The sequence below is a fragment of the Arabidopsis thaliana genome (genome assembly GCF_000001735.4).
Source record: "Arabidopsis thaliana chromosome 1 sequence".
Lineage (NCBI taxonomy): Eukaryota > Viridiplantae > Streptophyta > Magnoliopsida > Brassicales > Brassicaceae > Arabidopsis > Arabidopsis thaliana.
In genome coordinates, this window is record NC_003070.9 from 22,086,874 (window position 1) to 22,105,125 (window position 18,252).

At 35.8% G+C, this 18,252-nt stretch overlaps 3 protein-coding genes, 1 long non-coding RNA gene and 1 pseudogene across 7 annotated transcripts; all 5 read right to left on the minus strand.

Annotated features, from left to right (window-relative positions):
- Positions 1 to 1,101: 1,101 nt before the first annotated feature.
- Positions 1,102 to 1,373, minus strand: AT1G08293. The gene has a single exon (NR_139404.1). It is a non-coding gene; the product is annotated as an other RNA (long non-coding RNA).
- Positions 1,374 to 3,352: 1,979 nt separating this feature from the next.
- EMB3108 (DEA(D/H)-box RNA helicase family protein) lies at positions 3,353 to 6,512 on the minus strand. Of its 2 annotated transcripts, NM_104691.4 has the most exons (8): positions 5,692 to 6,512; positions 5,201 to 5,488; positions 4,999 to 5,112; positions 4,462 to 4,922; positions 4,043 to 4,349; positions 3,802 to 3,954; positions 3,619 to 3,670; positions 3,365 to 3,545 (listed from the first exon to the last, which is right to left on the minus strand). In NM_104691.4, exons 1-8 carry the CDS (start codon positions 6,010 to 6,012, stop codon positions 3,496 to 3,498), a joined length of 1,746 nt encoding a protein of 581 aa, NP_176207.1. In that variant the 5' UTR covers positions 6,013 to 6,512; the 3' UTR covers positions 3,365 to 3,495. The 2 variants fall into 2 exon arrangements, with proteins under 2 accessions (NP_001321198.1, NP_176207.1); NM_001333874.1 differs by having other exon boundaries at positions 3,353 to 3,670; positions 5,692 to 6,187.
- Positions 6,480 to 7,929, minus strand: AT1G60000 (RNA-binding (RRM/RBD/RNP motifs) family protein). 2 transcript variants are annotated; one of them, NM_104692.3, is made up of 2 exons: positions 7,221 to 7,929; positions 6,480 to 7,134 (listed from the first exon to the last, which is right to left on the minus strand). In NM_104692.3, the coding sequence occupies exons 1-2, from the start codon at positions 7,665 to 7,667 to the stop codon at positions 6,805 to 6,807; spliced, it is 777 nt and encodes a 258-aa protein (NP_176208.1). In that variant the 5' UTR covers positions 7,668 to 7,929; the 3' UTR covers positions 6,480 to 6,804. The 2 variants fall into 2 exon arrangements, with proteins under 2 accessions (NP_176208.1, NP_849831.1); NM_179500.1 differs by having other exon boundaries at positions 6,700 to 6,934; positions 7,472 to 7,689.
- A 482-nt stretch (positions 7,930 to 8,411) lies between these two features.
- On the minus strand, positions 8,412 to 9,747 carry AT1G60010 (D-ribose-binding periplasmic protein). Its single transcript, NM_104693.3, has 3 exons — positions 9,276 to 9,747; positions 9,052 to 9,182; positions 8,412 to 8,891 (listed from the first exon to the last, which is right to left on the minus strand). Exons 1-3 carry the CDS (start codon positions 9,559 to 9,561, stop codon positions 8,787 to 8,789), a joined length of 522 nt encoding a protein of 173 aa, NP_564752.1. The 5' UTR covers positions 9,562 to 9,747; the 3' UTR covers positions 8,412 to 8,786.
- Positions 9,748 to 13,870: 4,123 nt separating this feature from the next.
- On the minus strand, positions 13,871 to 18,252 carry AT1G60020 (annotated as a pseudogene; the record flags this gene model as incomplete). The annotated part of the gene is made up of 1 exon: positions 13,871 to 18,252.

Below are 18,252 nucleotides of genomic sequence, written 5' to 3' on the forward strand. Positions count from 1 at the left end.
TTTAAGAATATTTCTTTTATATTTAATAATTTAATACAATTATTTTAATCAAATGTAAAATTATTCCACAAAAAAAAATCAAATGTAAAATTAACTAAATACAAAGTATTTTCACTAATATTATTTCGTAATTATTTCATATATTTTTAAAAAATAATGTTATTTTTCCATTCCTTATAATTGTATATCTTATTTTTTTCTCTGAATTTTTATTATTTTTATGTTTCATTCTTTTTTTTTACAGCTTTATGTTTCATTCTTCATTATTCATTTTGTATAATTGTTTTTGTTTATTTAATGGTCACGAGTAGAAGAATGATATTCTTTGTGTCTTTTTTTCACAAAGAATGATATTCTAAACTCCAAAATATTAATTGTAAAAATTATTGATTGTAATTGGTGAGCAGATAGGGAATGTATTTTGTGTGAAAATATAAAAATGCATAATTAATTATTATTTATTTTTTAATTTTTAAAAAATAAAAATAAAAAGTCATTGTATAAGGAATAAAGGTAATGATATCTTAAACCAATATCAATAATTAATAAGATTATTTCAAATATTACTATGGAAATTTATTTTCATAAAGTCTTTTCGAAGACATTCGAGAACAAAATCATTTTTGATGAATAATTGATACCAGAATTATTATACTTACTTTACATAAAATCTTAAGTTATATATGAAAATTGAAACATATCCAGAAACAAATAATCAAACATTAAAATCAAGAAATACATGTATGAATGGAGTTTGAAGGTACTTGTGTTTTCTTTAACCATGAGATCTAAATCTGGGACCTAATCCTATTTCTCGGAGAACAACAAATTTGGATCCCGGATAATTTGACCATATTAATCGGGTTCTTTATAGCTATTTATAAATTTCAAGGATCTGACTAAAAACACACAACAAAATAAAAAATTAATAGAACATGAGATAAAAGTCAATTGGAGAATATCCAATAAAACATCAAGTAGACAAAATTTTGTGAACATCATATGTAAAATATTGAAATTAATTGAAACGAATAGAAACTGTAAATGTTCTTATTATATTGGCACATACCTTTCGATGAATGGTAAAAAAAATTCGAGGGGAAGAGATACTAGGCTTTCCACTGGCCGATCATTGAGCTTCGCTCCAAAAGAGAGGCATTTTATTTGATAAGATCTTGGTCTCATAGATTCTCATCTAATGTAATCAAAGATTTTATATTTTGTTTTCTAAGAGATCGGCGGCACAAGTACTAGAAAACAGTTTTGAGAGTTTGTAAACCTATATACTACTGAAATTAACCTAAAAATGGATTAAGACACATTTAAAACGACAATGTATAAAATGCTCTGGTCCTGGCTTGGAGGAGTGTTCAGGTCTAGGCCCAGAACGATAGTAAATTTTTAGTAATTGAAAAGAAAAGTAAAAAAAACGGTATCGTATCGAGAAGTGCTGATTGTTAGAATTAATAGGTCGATAAGTTAAACATAGTAAAGTTCTCACTAGATAAATATCAATATCATGGATATGTTTCTTGTTTTCCAAAACCAATTATAGTATTACATGCTTTTGTTGACCAATTTGTGAAAAATGAAATAATATTCAGTTTTTTTCTACATCAATTTTATATATTCAAATAGTATATATCATTCGTAGGTTATCCAACTTCTAAATTATCAAATAAATTACATGACTATATAACCAGTGGCGTGTCCATGCTTTTCTAATGTGATTTTTCTTTTAATAAAATAAATACATGTAAAAATGATTTTGAAACGATACAACAAACATATCATCTTGTCTTGAGCATAAAACTTGAGTAAACAAAGATTTAGAAGCACTAAAACAAGATCCACAATTTGAAAAGAAACATAGTTAATATAAACAAAAACAATTTAAAAAAAAAAGTTGTACACTTTTAAAAAGTATTAAACAAAAAAAATCCTCTATGAAACTATGAAAAGAAACAGAGGAAAGATAATTTTGGAATCTAGATTATGTTGATTTCCAGATTCTTTTGAGAGGATCCTAAAACCACTTTGATACAACATATTTTTTGTGGACTTTAAACAATTATATATTTTGGAGGCCTGAAACAAATGCCTTTTTTCTAACCCATATGATATACCTATTCTTAAGGCTACTTGATATATTTTTTGGTACTTCAAGTTTTAATTGAGTATTTATATCCTCTTTTTTTGTATCTCAAGTTTTAAATAATTAAGTTTCAAGTGTCTCCTTATTCAGGATTATTGTCTCTAGAGATTTCAATATTTTTCATGGCTTAGACCATCTCCGATGTATACCTCTAAATCTTACTCAAAAATAGAGTAACTCTATTTTAAAGAAACTCTATTTTTAAAGGAGGGTTTCTCTCCAATGTATATCTTTATAATCTACTCTAAAAAGGAATATTCTTAGAAATATTCTATTTCTATTTTATATACTAATATCTTTTAGTTATATAATTTACAATCTGACCCCATATATTATAGATTTGCAAAATTACCATAAAATATGATATTATTTAAATTAAACACTAATTATTTATTAAAAAATTACATCATATAAAAATAATAAAACATTACAAATTTTATTAAAGCATTTCGTAGTGAGAAATAAACTTTTTTATCTTTGATTTTTTTAAATCTAGCAAGAAACTCTTGAAACCGGACTATTAAATTACTAGTTTTATGTTTTAGTTTTTTTATGTTGTTTATTTAAAATTTAGTATTTGTTTGCTTATTAAGTTTATAAAACTATGTGTTGTAATTGTTGTTGTAAAATGATTATATGTATTAAATAAAAGAACTTAAATTTGAAGGACTAAAGTATAAATAAAAAAAGTTGAACTCAAAAATAGATTTAACAATAGAGCTGCTCTATATATAGAGTCAATCTGCAGAAATCTGTATTTTAGAGTAAATTATAGAGTAGGGTTGGAGAAGAATTTTGCATTTTTACTCTAAAATAGAGTAGGGTTGGAGATACCCTTAGTTTTTCAGAGGCAAAAAAAAAAGAAACACTTCTCTAACTTGTCTTCTTCTGCTGTTGGGGAATCAAATGGACTATTCAAAACCTAATGGTAAAAAAAGTAGAAGATATTGGTTTGAGAAGTAGTTTTTGTTGGATCCAACAGCAGAGTTTTTGGTGTGTATGAATTTGGAGCATTGATCCAATGTAGACCAAGAAGATTGAGACAAGTGGAAAGAACTTGAATATATTTTTCTTCAATCTTCTTCTTTGTCTTTGTATTTCTATGTTAATTGAAATCAAATGCATCTTTTTGGTGTCAAAGTAACAAAAATTTCATTCATCAGATGGCTGATTGCATTTGCAACAAGGAAAAAAAAATACGAAAAGAAGCTCGGCATAAACGAGATTGTATTATCTCATATCAAAAAATTTGGTACAAGAAAATAACAGATAGTGATTATTCGATTTTGAGTACTTCTATATACAACAAATCTATGGAATTGTAAAAAAAACAACAGAACTTAATATCTCACAGCTTGAGGCTCCTCTGCTTCTTCAGCTTTCAAAAAAGCTGAAACATTAAAAACAATTAGCTTCTCTATCTTTCTCATTGTTTTGCATCTATGGATTCTTAGTTTACTTACCTCTCTTCTTAACCTTGTTCCTAAAACCTCTCTTCCTGCTGAATGCAGTTTCCTGAATATTTCATACAACATAACACAAGAATGAATCATCAGAAGGAATATGCTAATGTTCATGAGCTAATAATATTGCGCTTGAGTATGCAGCGGATTAAACTACATTAAGATCTTTGATAGAATTTATACCACTGGCTGACCCATCTTCACTGCTTCACGGATTGCCTCTACTAAATCACGGTTAGCCTCGGTGTATAGACTGGTCACAGTTCCATATTGCCCAGCTCTAGCTGTTCGACCAATCCTGTGAAGGAAATCCACTGCAGAACTAGCAAAATCCGCCTGCAATAACCCCCGAGAATTTTCAATATTGAGTTTAGCGAGGTACTGTGAACTGAAGAGAGTATTAATTGAGATTTAGAAAAGCAACCTGAATAACGTGTGAGACATTAGGAACATCAACTCCACGGGCAGCCGCATCAGTGCAAACAAAGACACCACCAGTTTCTCTGAAATCAGCTAATATATTAGCACGTTCGTCTAGCTTGTGATTCTTGTGATAACGGTAACACTGGATACTAGCTTTCTCCAATATATCGGCCACTGCTTCAACAGCTTCGACCGTGTTTGCAAACACCATTGTCCTCTCTGTGTTGGTGTTGTTATTGTTTTTTACAGCCTCTATAAGAGCATCAACCTGTGAGTCTACTGTGACTTCAACCCATTTTTGCTTTAGTCTGCAAAATAGCAAAGAGAACAACAAAATCTGAGTTGGAGTGGCTTACTTACTACTACTAAGTCGGAATGATGCTTAGTATTTTTAAGAAGATGAAAGAGAGAAATTTTCACCTCGGACTGTTTCGGTGAAGAAAGTTTCCGCTAACCCAAACAGCATCTTGAAACATATGTTTCAAAATTCCCCCGGCAGTCTTCTTCCCGTTAACTGGAAGTGTGGCTGCAATGAAAATATACTGCTTACTACGGGTATAGATCTTTCTCACTCTTCTCCAGCCCTTTTTAGTATCTGACCCAGCTTCAGCTTCAACACTAGGCATTTGTGCTATATCATCAAGATATTCCTCTTCCTCTTCTTCATCCTCTTCCTCAGAAATAGATCCTTCATCGAATTCTGCATCATCCTCATTTTCTAGATCAATTTGGGGTACAGAGGCATCAATCTCCATTGGTCTGCCAAGATTGGATTTAGCCAAACGAGACACCTGTTTCTCATCGAAACGCAGCATATTTATCAGACGGATAATCTGATTCTGGAAGCTTCCACACAGAAGCATATCAGCTTCATCAAAGACCTGAAAGCAATCCAAACATTCAAAAGGCGACCTGCAAGTGATCCAAACAACACAACTCTACACAAGAAAACCATACCACATATTTGACACATCGTAGAAATTCCAGACGCCTATTTCTTTTCGGCTCAATATTATTAAGAAGAGCAGCAGGTGTCGAAACAATTATATCAGGGAGTCTATCTGGCCAACCCTGCAGCAAATGCAACTTCCATATTCAGCTATATTCAAACAGTTACAAAGGAACAGTTAGATATTGCTTCTCAATATGAAAATGTTACCTGAGATCCACACACAGCTTCAACTCTAAGAAGTGGATTACCATCTTCATCAACAAGACCATTAACCATCCGAACCACTTGTTCACAAAGCATCACATTTGGACACAGAATAAGAGAGATATTCTTAAGCGGAAACGGTCTTTCCTCTCTATTCGTAACCTCGGAATCAAGAGCGGTGTTTGTTAATTGATCAATTATTGGAGCAAGATAACCATGTGTTTTACCACTACCAGTTTCTGCTGCAACAATCACATCTTTCCCAGACAATATAGACGGTATGCAAACAGCCTACAGGTAAGAAAACAGTATAAAATCAGATTCACAATCAAACATTTCAGAATCAAAAACGCAAAAATGATTCCTTTTTTCCCATTCACTAAACAATGTCTCAAGACTTTACATAAAAACAGAAACTCTAACTTATCATTTCCCAATCAACAAATGCTTCTCTAAGTTCTTCTGTTAGATTTCACCAAAATTTGAAAACTTACCTGAGTAAGAGATGGTCTATCGAACCCAGAATCTCGAAGAGCTATAGAGACATTATCTGATAACCCAAGAGACTTCCAAGAAACGGTATGGTCAGCAAAAAAAGTATCATTACCCTTTTTCTCGACTTCTGCTTCAGTAGCAGACGCAAACCCACGAACCCATTTTCTATCAGATCGATTGAGAGAGCTTAAACGGAAAGAAACAGATGAACCATAAGCGAGAGCGAACGAGACCTTGAACCTCTGAGATAAGAGCTTCGACGGCGCTGAAGAAGAGACTCCACACAAATGAAGCACGGAGACAGAGCGTGAGAGAATCATCGAGTTTCACAAATCAAACTTTCATGAAGAAAAAAAGCAATCAGATTTTATCACGGCGGATAAGATTTGGAGAAAACCTAATCCAAAAAGGGTTTTAGGGTTTAAGCAAAATATGAGAGATACAGAGAAGAAAGTAAGAAACCTCTGTTTCAGTCTCTCTCTTCATTAGCTCACTGATGTAAGAAACGACGACATATTAGCAATTAGTACGTTGAGGAAGGAAACGACGACGTATAGGCTTTGTTAAGTGACTTTAGTCTTTTCTTTGTCTCACATCGTCTAAAGTGAAGATAAGTTGGACTGGTCACGACCTAACCTGAACTGTCATAGGCTCGTACCTCTGTAACCCTGGTTGATCAACTAAGACCGTGCGATCTGAGTGTCTATAGAATTTCTTAACGGATGAGGTCGCCACCGTTTAGCTCTTCCTCTCTGGGGTGGGTCTTTACGGTCTCTTCACTTGTGAAGTTAGAGTTCTATAGTGTTTTGGTTCAGTGAAGCACACCACTAATGAACGAAGAGTCTCTGTGTGATTTTTCTTACATGTGTATAAAGAGAAGTCACTAGGTTTCTTGTTAATTGTTAATTGTTATCGAGAGAAGGAACAAAACTAATGCTTTTGATTGATTCTAATGTTGTATTTTCTGGCAAAGACACACAAGTGAACAATTTGGACCAACACCTTCTAGCATAAAAAGTTTTATTGATCTTTTGAGTTAATTAGTTCAATCAATATAAACATAACTCTAATGTATAAAACTCTAAATGATTACACAATGTTGTTGTATGATATCAAAATTTCTTCCCTTGAGCAAGGTTTACTCGAATCGCCCGACCCTCCAGCTCAAATCCGTCAAGCGATTCAAGAGCGGTTTCCATTTCTGCTTTGGAAGAGTAACATACAAAGCCATAACCCCGTGATCTTCCTGTATCTCCATCAAACACAACTCTAGCCCCAACCACATCTCCACATTCTCGAAACGCTCCAGCTAATGACTCGGAAGTAACAGTCCATGATAAGTTACCAACAAAGAGCTTGTGCTCTGTTTCTGGATACAGAGGTTCTTTGTTAGGCTTTGGTTTGTCTGCAAAGTTCACTTTCAAAGCACGACCAAGATACTCCTGAGAAAGACCAATAACAAAGATCAACTAAAATGTGTTTTTTCCTTTTTTTTATGTGTTTTGTAATAAGGCTGCAAGAGACTTACAGTTCCATCGAGGTTATCGATGATGATGTTGCAATCTTCGACATTGCTCATGGTAACGAAGGCGAATCCACGACTCTGTCCGGTATCTCTGTTGTAAAGAACCTCAACGAGCTCAGGGTTAGCGAAATCTTGAATGATTTGAGCCAGAGTTGCACTGTCAACATTGTAAGGCAAGTTACCGAAGTAGAGCTTAGTGTTAACGGCGGCAGGAGGATCAAGAACAGCACTTGCACCATCATCCTTCTCCTCCTCTTCCAATTTGACGGTGATGGTCTCTGACAAGACTCTGAATCGTCGTGAGCAGCTCCGTGAGGAGATCAGGAGAGGTTTTGGGGTTGAAAAGTTGAATCTGAGGAGTGTTTGGTTAGATGAGTAGTTGCAGCCATGGAGAAGGTTTGGTTGATGATGGGATTTGAAGCACGAGAGTAGTACTGATGATGCTGCCATTTCTCTCTGGACAGAGAGACACAGAGATTGGCCTAAGACACAAACGTTTCTGCCCACAAAAAGATTTCGGATAAGGCCAAAAGAGTGATTGGCCTATCGGCGGCTATCGCAATCTTTAGAATCAAGTGTTTCTATGACTGGATAGGGGGTTTATTCCGGTTTAGTTATTTCGGTTTGGTCTGGATTTCTTTGGTTTCTGGTTTCAGAAGAATATTTCAGAATAAATTGAGATTGGTATTGAGATTTCTATGTATGTTTTGACCATTGATTTTTTGTTTTCTGGATTAAAAAAAAATTAAAATTAAAAGTAACAATTTATTAATCAGATATCTTTTTATAGAGTCTAAAAACATTGGCTGGCTTCAGTTGGATTTTCAGATTTTTTATTTCAAGGATATCTTAAATTCTTGATTCATAATATCGGTTCAATTTTTTGGTTTGGTATGGGTTTGATGCAAATGCCCATCCTTGTTGGTTTACTTAGCTCATCTATGTTATACTATTTGCTAAAAAAATGAAAAAAGTAGTTATAAAAAAAAAAGACAATGTAAATTCAATTTGATTTTCCATTCAAAGAAATATAAATTTTGAGAAAGTCTACTACTTCTCTGAAGAAAAATAACTAATAATCTCAAATAAAATTGGTTATTTTCTTAAAAAACCATCCCATAAATGCATGAAAGGATGTGTACCTACCAATGATCAATCCAACTCAATGCAATTCTTACAACCATTTATACCTCACATAACCATCTAAATCAAATGTTTTTGGACTCATTTAACTAAAGTTTTTTGAACTTTATTCCAAGAATTTGTGTAAACCAGTAAACACCAACAAAAACGTATGTTTTTACAATCTATTTTTTGATTGATTTCTTCACATGGAGCACATATATACATTAACAGGACAAAAAAGGGACTTAGTTCTTAATCTCTGCATAGTTCTTTTTACATCTTAATCTATAAAATTTTCATCTCCTATGTAAATTATAACCAGAAAGGAACATAAGAGAAGAGTTTATTCAATAATGTTTATATCTCTTTCTTCTTCAGATTCCATCTTCTGAATGATTCACACACAGAGACTACGTTTCTTGTCCCTCACGTAAAACCCAAACATCAACTCGTAGCTTCAGAGATGCTCTGCAATGATGGCCTCCATGTTTTTGATCTCGATGAAGCTGAATTCGTTAACACTGAACGTTGCTTCTCATCTTTCGTTTCCTATACAAAGAAAAACACAAACCCATTAATTTTCATAATTTTATATTAATTTGGGGAAAGAAATAGAGTAAAATCTTTAAACTAATTACTTTAATTATTCGAGTGAAAATTGATTCTTGAAGCTAAACCATATCTTAAATTCTAAGTAAAGATTCCGTACCAGATTCTGATTCTTGTCGGATTCTTCATCAATCTTCTTCTCCGATGATGGCTTCTTCTTCTCCTTACTCGTTTCACTTTGGTGTTTCTTTGTTTTCGCGTACTTCTTGGCTCTTAAAACCTTCATAACCTCTGAAAACAAATCAAACGCTAATTTAATCAGAAACCCATTACAAGAACACAAACAGACACAAGCTAAACAAAAACAAATATACAAGAACAAACCTTGTGAAGTGATGAGACGATAAGCATGACCAAGTACAAGATTCTCCGTTGGTCGGAGAAGTTTCACGCGCGTGAACCTCACAACCTTTCTCTCACTCTTATCATCTGTTGTTGTTGTTGTCGCCGGAATATTCTTCTCCGGCAAAGGAATAATAAGAGAAACGTAGTGACCAGGATACATACGCATGATCTCACTAACGGATACAGGACCGTAATATCTATCGATCTTGCCATCAGGATGTTGTAGAACCAACGCAGCCGCATCAACCGCTTGACAATTTCCCATCTCTTACACAAACAAAAAGAATCTCTGTTCTTCAAAAAAATGTTATGATTAAAGAAAAAAAACAGAGAGTAGAATGAGAGAGTTGTGTGAAGGAAAGAGGAAGAGAGAAGAGAAGAGTCTTTTTCGGGACAGCGTGAAGAGTTAGGTCCACCACACTGGCTTTGCTTATAAAACATGTGAAACCCAAAAAACAATTGTTATTATTTAATTTTGGTCACTTTTATGATGTTTTGTGATTATTTAATTGGACTGTCATTTGGGAGTTGATTAATGATAAGAATAATAATATTATTTAAAGATTTGTAACCATATTGTTGCAAATTTGACTGTGGTTGCCTGGGGCATCTCTGACGTTTACTTTATTTAATTTTTGTTATTTTTGGAGTTTAAAAATTTAATGGAATAGAGTAATAGGATGGTCGGAAATTAAATAGTTGATTTGAACGGGTGGGTGCCGGCACCGGAGATCAGGGACCGATGATTTTGACATTGTTTTTGTTCTTACTGATTCATATAATTTAAGTTGCATTTAATTTTCTTACTCGTTTTAGATCATGTGATAAGCCAATAAACCATAGTTTTTAGCAGTTAATCATCGAATGTTGTAGCGTTTGACTTTTATTTAGGACTTGATTATACTACTACTGTCAAAGAATAACTTATCGTTCCGAAGTTAATAAGTTTCTTTTTGTGTAATCAAATAAAAAATATCAGTTACATAAATTGCACTTTCTGAAAAAGAAACGTAAGGTGTTGTCTTCTTTTGTTTAATTTATAATTTAATATGTTTGTAACGTTTGTAAGAATGGAGAAAAATATTAGTTTGAAACGGCAGATTTTCAAAGTAATATTTTTCGAGTCGTTTTTCACTTGTAAGTTGTAACGTTTCAATTTCGTAACGATAGGTAACTAATATTTTTTCGATATTTTCTTACAGAGGTTTATTTTTGTCCAACTACCCATAATTCGATATAAACATCATGCATATACTTGAAAAAATGATGTTAAAGATAGTTAGTACTGATTTTTTGTGTGTATATTTCCCTTTTGCTCATTTGTATAGATAACGTTTAACACTGAAATTATAACAATGGGTACCAAATAGTACTATATTAGTCATACTGATATGAGTTCATCTTCAAGACTTCAACCACCGAAGCTTATGTATTATTCTGCATATTTTCAAATTCGACCGAATATAACATTTAATGCACGTTGAACTTGGACCATGGACAAAACGATATGGTATATAGATTTAGACGAATATAAGAAAAAAAATCAGAGATAGCTGAAGATAACCTAACTAATAGATCCAAAAAATCAATTTTGGTACCACTCATGAAGAATAAAAAAACAAAAATAAAATAATACTTTAGAAATTGGAGACAAAAAAAAAGCTAGTATTTTTTTTTGGGCAAAGAAATAAACAAAAGTATAGGTAGATAAATAGCCCAAAAAAAAAAAAGATAAATAAAAACAGAAATTGTGGATTGGGTGGACAAGGGACACTGCAACTTCTTATCTCTTTTTTCTCACTTTCACGGACTTAAATGCTTTCTCTTGACATTTTATTTTTGTTTTTATTTACTTTTGCATGATTCATTCGGTTAGTACCGATTTGGTTCTTTTGAACTCCGGTTCATGTCGCAGATTGGTTCAGGGCTAAGAATGGGTCGTCCCATTAGTGTTCTTGAATAGCAAATATAATGTACCCATTCCTTCACGAAAGAACCCATATGGGAAATTCACTCCCATCTGAAATGGACAATTGTGACTACTATATTCGTTACCAGCAAAATCTACTTTTGGTATTGAGAGATTATCCACAATGCAAGAAAGTTTTTTCGACCCCTATAGCTTCTTTTTTTTGTTGTTGTTGTTGTCAAACTTCGACCCCTATAGCTCATTAGTTATTTGTTGTTTAGTAACTATATTATACGTTCAACCACACAATGATTGTCATTTATCTCTCTTTCCCCTAAAGTATTTGTTTTCTTACATCATCATCTTCTTTTATCTTATAAAACTAACGTTATCTTTTCCAGGGGGAAAAAAATATCTTAAAAACACCACTTTAATGATGACTACGTATGGAAGAGATATGCTAGGACTTAGGGTTTGATTATAAGACGAACTAAAGTGAGATTTCTAGGAATGATTATATATCTGATTATTATCAGTGGAAGAATACTGAGAAATCTATAAAGTACATAGTTCTTCCGTCTCAATTGACTCAAATTTTTATAGGGTTGTTATTGTACTTTTCTTAAAGTAAATTTTAGATTTAAAATTTAAAGACACGGGACATAAAGATTTCAGAAAACCATATACGAGGTTTAACAATTCAAAAAGAAATATGAAAACCAACAACAAAACCAAGAGGTGCAAATATATAGCTTCAACTCGACAAGTAGTGAAGTAATAGTCAAGTAATGTTCTATTAGCTCGTTATAACATGAGTAGTAATTATAGGGCTCATTTAAGGATTTATTAAAAAACAATCTTATCGCACATGTATTACAACCACTTTTACTAAAAGACTACAATATTTTATGTTATATGATCTCAAACTTTTTTCTACTTTGTAATTAGAAACACTAATTAACCTAGTGAATCTAAGTTTCTCTAATATATGTGAATGTGATACGTCATGTAAATTGCAGTGGCTTATAAGATTCATATGGTAGTTTTACATTTCGAACAACCGGTAAATCAACCATCACTGCAATCCCAAATTTCAGCCACGCTAAGTAAATGTTAAAATGTAATACATGAGATACAGAGACCATCGTGCGATATTTTATGTTACTATACACATTTTATTCAAATTACGATTTTAATGATCACAGTTATTACCAAACGATATACAGTAACTATGGACCCATTTTCGAGTTATTGGTCCGTAAAATCAAGAATATGCAAATACTCACATGACGTAATCAATTCCTATTATAAATAGAACCGCAAATTCGGATATCCTAAGGAAATATCTTCATGATAAAGTAATTTACCTGACTCATGATTATCAGTAGTGTGCCATCAAAATTATATTTTAAAATTGCAAAAAATATATATTAAAAAGTGTTGTCCTTCGTGGATACATCCTTACGTACGTCCCTACCTAATAGTTTCACCATTCATTGATTTTGTACAAACCTTTTTTGTAAAACAAATAATAATAGCTAAAGTTAAAATTCAGATTTGCATATATACGGAGACCTAATCACATTGACGTTTGTACGGCGACCAACACGCAAAAGAAAAAAGAAAAGATTTTGGATCGCAAATTGTGTCCTTTGGTTCTTCATCCACCCAACATCACAAATTATAATAATCTTTTTTACTTTCGTTAAACACAAACAAAACCAGCCTATTCTTCCAGAGCATCTTGGACTTGTTGGTGAAATATCTTGAGATGATTAAATAGTATATAGGAATAATGAAAATAAATTAAGTATAATTAAATCCCGAGGATTTAGCTTATATTTTTAGTTTAAGACTTTAATTGTTGACATGTGTGAACACATGATCTGATACAACGGTCAGAGTGTGTGTGTGTGTGTGTGTGCCATGTGAAGGTGTTGGAAGGTCTTTCGTCTCTCAACTTATTAAATGTCTTTGACGATTGAAACTTCATTTTCAAGTTTGTTCTCTACATCGATATAATTGCACATCCCAATCCATGACCAAATACTAATTAATTCAGCCCTTTAAATCATCTAATTATGTTATTTTAACCACAATGAATCTTGTAACATTGTAAAACAGGTGTGTTAAATCGATCTTAACTGGACATATTTTTGTTTTGGCTGGTCTTCGTTTCGTTGTTTACAATGCCGCTGTAAAAAATTTGAACCTACTTTTTCTTGGTAAATTTTAGGAACTTCAACGGGTTGATCTGATATCGCTATACTTACTTATAGTATTCAAAAATTTATAACAAAAAATACAATGTTTTGTATTATTTCATATATACTTATCCATTCTAAGTAAGAGCAAGGTTGTTGACAAAAAAAAGTAAGAGCAAGGTCATCTTTTAACATGCAATATTTCAATTATCACAGACCATGAAAGAAATTTTGTCTTTAATGTTTTTATTTAAAAAAAATAATTGAGTTTTGGTCATTATTTTTTATTAAAAAAATCAATGAACACATCGATTATTAATAAAATCTTTGCACATAACGTACAAATAATTTGAGAAGGATATATAAAGTGTGAAGCTTAATTATCATTAGAGGTTGTGATTACAATATATATACACGAGAGATTAGGGTAATACTAGTTACAATTATACCTTAACTATACATAACCTCTATACACCTCCTCAAGATGGAGGCAGTTGTATGACTCCAATCTTGTTATTTATTTCTGTGAAACGTTGGCGGGAGAGAGGCTTGGTAAGAGCATCAGCGAGTTGGTCGTTGGTGGAGATATGAGCAACACGTAGTATCCCAGCTTGAACATTGTCTCGTATGAAATGATAGTCCAAGGCAATGTGTTTCATACGAGAATAAAAAACTGGATTGGCGGAGAGATATGTTGCTCCGACATTATCGCAATAGATGACGGGAGTAGTGGGCAATGGTATTCCAAATTCAGTGAGAAGTGAGATGACCATCGAATTTCGGAGCCTGCGTTTGCAACTGCACGGTATTCTGCTTCGGTTGAGGATCTAGCGACGCCACGTTGTTTTTTGGATGACCATGAAATGGGATTTCCGCCAAGGTATATGATGTATGCGTTGGTGGAAACATAATCCTCATTATCACCTGCCCAATCAGCATCTGAGAAGCCATGAAGTGTTAACGGGTTTTTGGCGCGAAGAAAAATACCATTCGATGGAGTCCCGGCAAGGTAACGGAGTACGCGTTTCATGGCCTGCCAATGTAGATCGGTCGGTTTGTGCATAAATTGTGAGAGACGGTTGACTGCAAAGGCAATGTCAGGTCTTGTGAATCCGAGGTACTAAAGGCTGCCAAGTATTTGTCGGTATCCTCCGGGATTGTCAATGGGAGTGCCAGATGTTAGCGTCAGCTTCGGTGTTGGCGACATTGGAGTGGAGACTGTTTTGGCGTCCAACATCTTTGTTTTGGTAAGTAAGTCAAGAACATACCGACGTTGCATTAAGTGTAATCCTGCTTTCGTCCTTGTCGCCTCGATTTCAAGAAAGTAACTCAGCTGGCCCAAATCTTTTAAAGAGAAGCGATTAGCCAAACATGTAATAAATTGAGCGATAAGATTGGAGTTACTTCCTGTGATGAGAAAATCATCAACATACACAAGTATGTATATGTAGTCTTTGTTATGTTGGCGTATAAACAAGGAGGTGTTAGCGACGGAATTCGTGAAGCCACATGTGAGAAGGAACCCACGCAATTCTTGGTACCAAGCGCGTGGAGCTTGTTTGAGTCCATGTAGCGCCTTCTTGAGGTGACACACATAATTGGGTCTGTCTGGGTTTATGAAACCGGGTGGTTGTGCAACGTAAACATCCTCGGTTAGACGGCCTTGCAAAAAGGCGTTGTTGATATCGAGTTGTCGTATATCCCAAGAGCGACTGACCGCAATATCAAGGACAGTTTGAACTGTGGTGGACTTAATGACGGGGCTAAATGTGTTGGAGTAATCAAGACCGTGTTGTTGATGGAACCCCTTAGCTAGAAACCGTGCTTTGTACCTGTTAATAGAGCCATCAGGATTATATTTGATAGTAAAAATCCAACGAGTACCAACAAAGTTTTGGTGTGGTTTTGGCGGGACCAAGTCATATGTGCTGTTCCGGAGACCTGCATTAAATTCCTCCGACATCGCATTTCGCCAATTTGGATCACGGAGAGCTTCGGCCACAGTGGTTGGGATTTTGGATTTACCTTTTGGAGTGGCGGCAAGGGTAAGTTTTTTTATTGGTTTTGTTATGTTGTTTTTGGCTCGGGTTCTCATGGAATGTTGATTTTGTGGAGGTGGGGGTGGGGAATTTGATGACTGTGGTGATGGAGAGGGAATTGGAGTCGGGGAAGAGGAAGAAGACGATGGGGAATTCGGTGGAGTTTTATTGGGTTGGTTTGAGTGTGATGGGCTGGAAGTGGGCTCAGATGGGCTTTTTGAGGTGGTAGGTGATGTAATTGGGCCTGGTGGATTGGAAGGTGATGATAGGCCATAGTCCACGTGAGAATAATCTCCATGGAGCGTCGTTGAGTCTCGATTGCTCGAGAATTGTGGCGACGATGTCATGACCGGTGACGACATGGAAGGCGGCGAGAGCGGAGAGGGTGACGGCGCCGGTTGAGAAGGCGGCGGCTGGTGAGGATCTCTTGTAGGGGGTGGTACCGACGGAAGCTGTACGAACGGCGGTGACGGGACTGTTGTGGTTATGGAGTGGTTGTTTGATTCTTCAAGGTTGGTGAATGGGTCGAGTGTGGGTTTGGTAAATGGGTAGGTATTTTCAACAAATTGGACATGTCGAGATGTATAGACACGGCCGGTGGTTCGATTCAAGCAAAGATAGGCGCTTTGGGTTTGTGAGTAGCCGAGAAACACACACGGAGCAGGTCGATCATCAAGCTTGTGTGTAGTATACGGTCGAAGCCACGGGAAACAGAGGCACCCAAACACTCGAAGTTTGAGATAGTTGGGGGCTTGACCAAAGAGCCGCTTGTATGGAGAAATGCCGCCAATGACATCACTTGACATTCGATTGATGAGGTATATGGCAATGGTGAATGCATAGCTCCAGTATGATTTCGGCATAGAGGCTTGTCCAAGAAGTGTAAGACCAGTTTCTACTATATGGCGGTGCTTCCTTTCAGAGATGCCATTGTGCTCGGGCGTGTGAGGTGGTGTCGTTAAATGAGTGATTCCATTTGAGGAGAGAAAGGAGCGGAGAGCAATGAACTCACCACCATTGTCTGAGTAGAGATGAATGATTTTACGTTGAAATTTGTTTGCAACCAAGGCTTTGAAGGTCATGAACACATCTTTGACATGTGACTTTTGCTTGATCGGGTAGAACCATGAGTATCGTGTATAGTGATCGACAATAACGAGATAGTATTTGAAGTTGTCAATGGACACTATTGGTGATGTCCAAAGATCAATGTATAGATATTCAAGTGGTTGAGTGGAGGTAATAGTGTTTGTATGAAAAGGAAGCTTGTGTGTTTTATTCAAAAGGCAATCAGAACAGTTGAACTGTTTTTGCAAAGAATTAGAAACAGGAAGAGAAAATTGGGAAACAACAACTTTTAAAGTAGATAAAGACGGGTGGCCAAGGCGTGAATGCCAAGAGGTGAGGTCGGTTTTTGGAGTGGTTGTAGTGAAGTGGGATGACGGTTTAGGTGGATTCACCGGCCACTCGTACAACTCGTCTTTAGTCCTGCCTTGGAGCAATTGGACCCCCGTTTTGAGATCCTTCACCTGAAAATGTGCAGGAAAGAATTCCACAGACACCTTGTTAGCGTTACACATTCGGTAAACTGATATGAGGTTTTTGTGAATATTAGGCACATATAAAACATCAGTCAATGCAAGAGAGCGAGAGGGTGTTGAAATTAAAGCCGAACCGGTGTGGGAAATGGATAAACCAGACCCGTCAGCAATAGTAACATCTTCACCGCCAGTGTATGGTTGATGAAGGGAGAGATTGTTCAGGTCAGAAGTGATGTGATGAGTCGCACCACTATCGAGTAACCAATTGTTGGCGTTGTATGGTGAGGCTATAGCTGCATTTGCTCGTGGCTGCCACGGTGTGAATGGTGAGGCTGGGATTGACTGTTGCGAGTTGTAGCTGCTACCTTGGAGCTGAGGACACCGACGTGCGCTGTGTCCATGAATGCTGCAGATTTGGCAGCGTCCTTGATAGGGTTTTGGTGTGTACTGGTTCTGTCGCTATTGAGGTTGATTTTGCTGCCAGTTGTTGTTGTTGCGACCATGAGATTTGTTGTTGCGATTGTTGTTGTTGTATTGATTGTTGTTCGAGTTCCCTTTGTAGTTTGCAGCATGAGCAGTGGCAGGAAGCGATGGCGTTGTTGCAGCAGCACACATGAGTTTGGCTTCACGGTTGAGGAGCTTCTCCAGAAGCTCGGTGAGAGTTGGAGGCTTGTCACGAATCTCTGTTTGGTCGACCACAGACTTGTAATCTTCCGAGAGACCTCCAAGAAGGAACTCAATCTGTTCAGCATGTTCAAGTGGCTTTCCAAGAAGAGCAAGCTCATCGAAACGGGTTGTGTGACCTTGAAAGTACTCAGTGATTGTTTTTGTACCTTTGCTCCATTGTTTGATGTGTTGACGCATTTGCTGGATGTGGCCCCAGCTTGGTGTGGCGTAAATGGATTTGAGTTTCTCCCAGATCTCTGCAGCCGTGTTGGATCTTGACAGGAGAGGTTGAATGGTGGTCGTGATTGTGCCAAGGATAGCACTGTAAATCAGCTTGTCTTGACGCTTCCAAAACTTGTAGGCGGGATTAGCCGCAGAAACACCAGCAGTGGTGATCATTTCAGATGGTGCGGTGACGGATCCGTCGATGTAGCCAGCAAGGTCGTATCCATCAAGCAAAGCGTGAACCTGACGGTTCCACATGATGTAATTCGTGGGAGTGAGTTTTGTGATGTTTGCCATGTTGACATTGAGAAGGGTTGGTGTTTCAGAGAAAGCAATTGTTTCTGTGGATCCCGACGGTGTGGAAGTCATCGT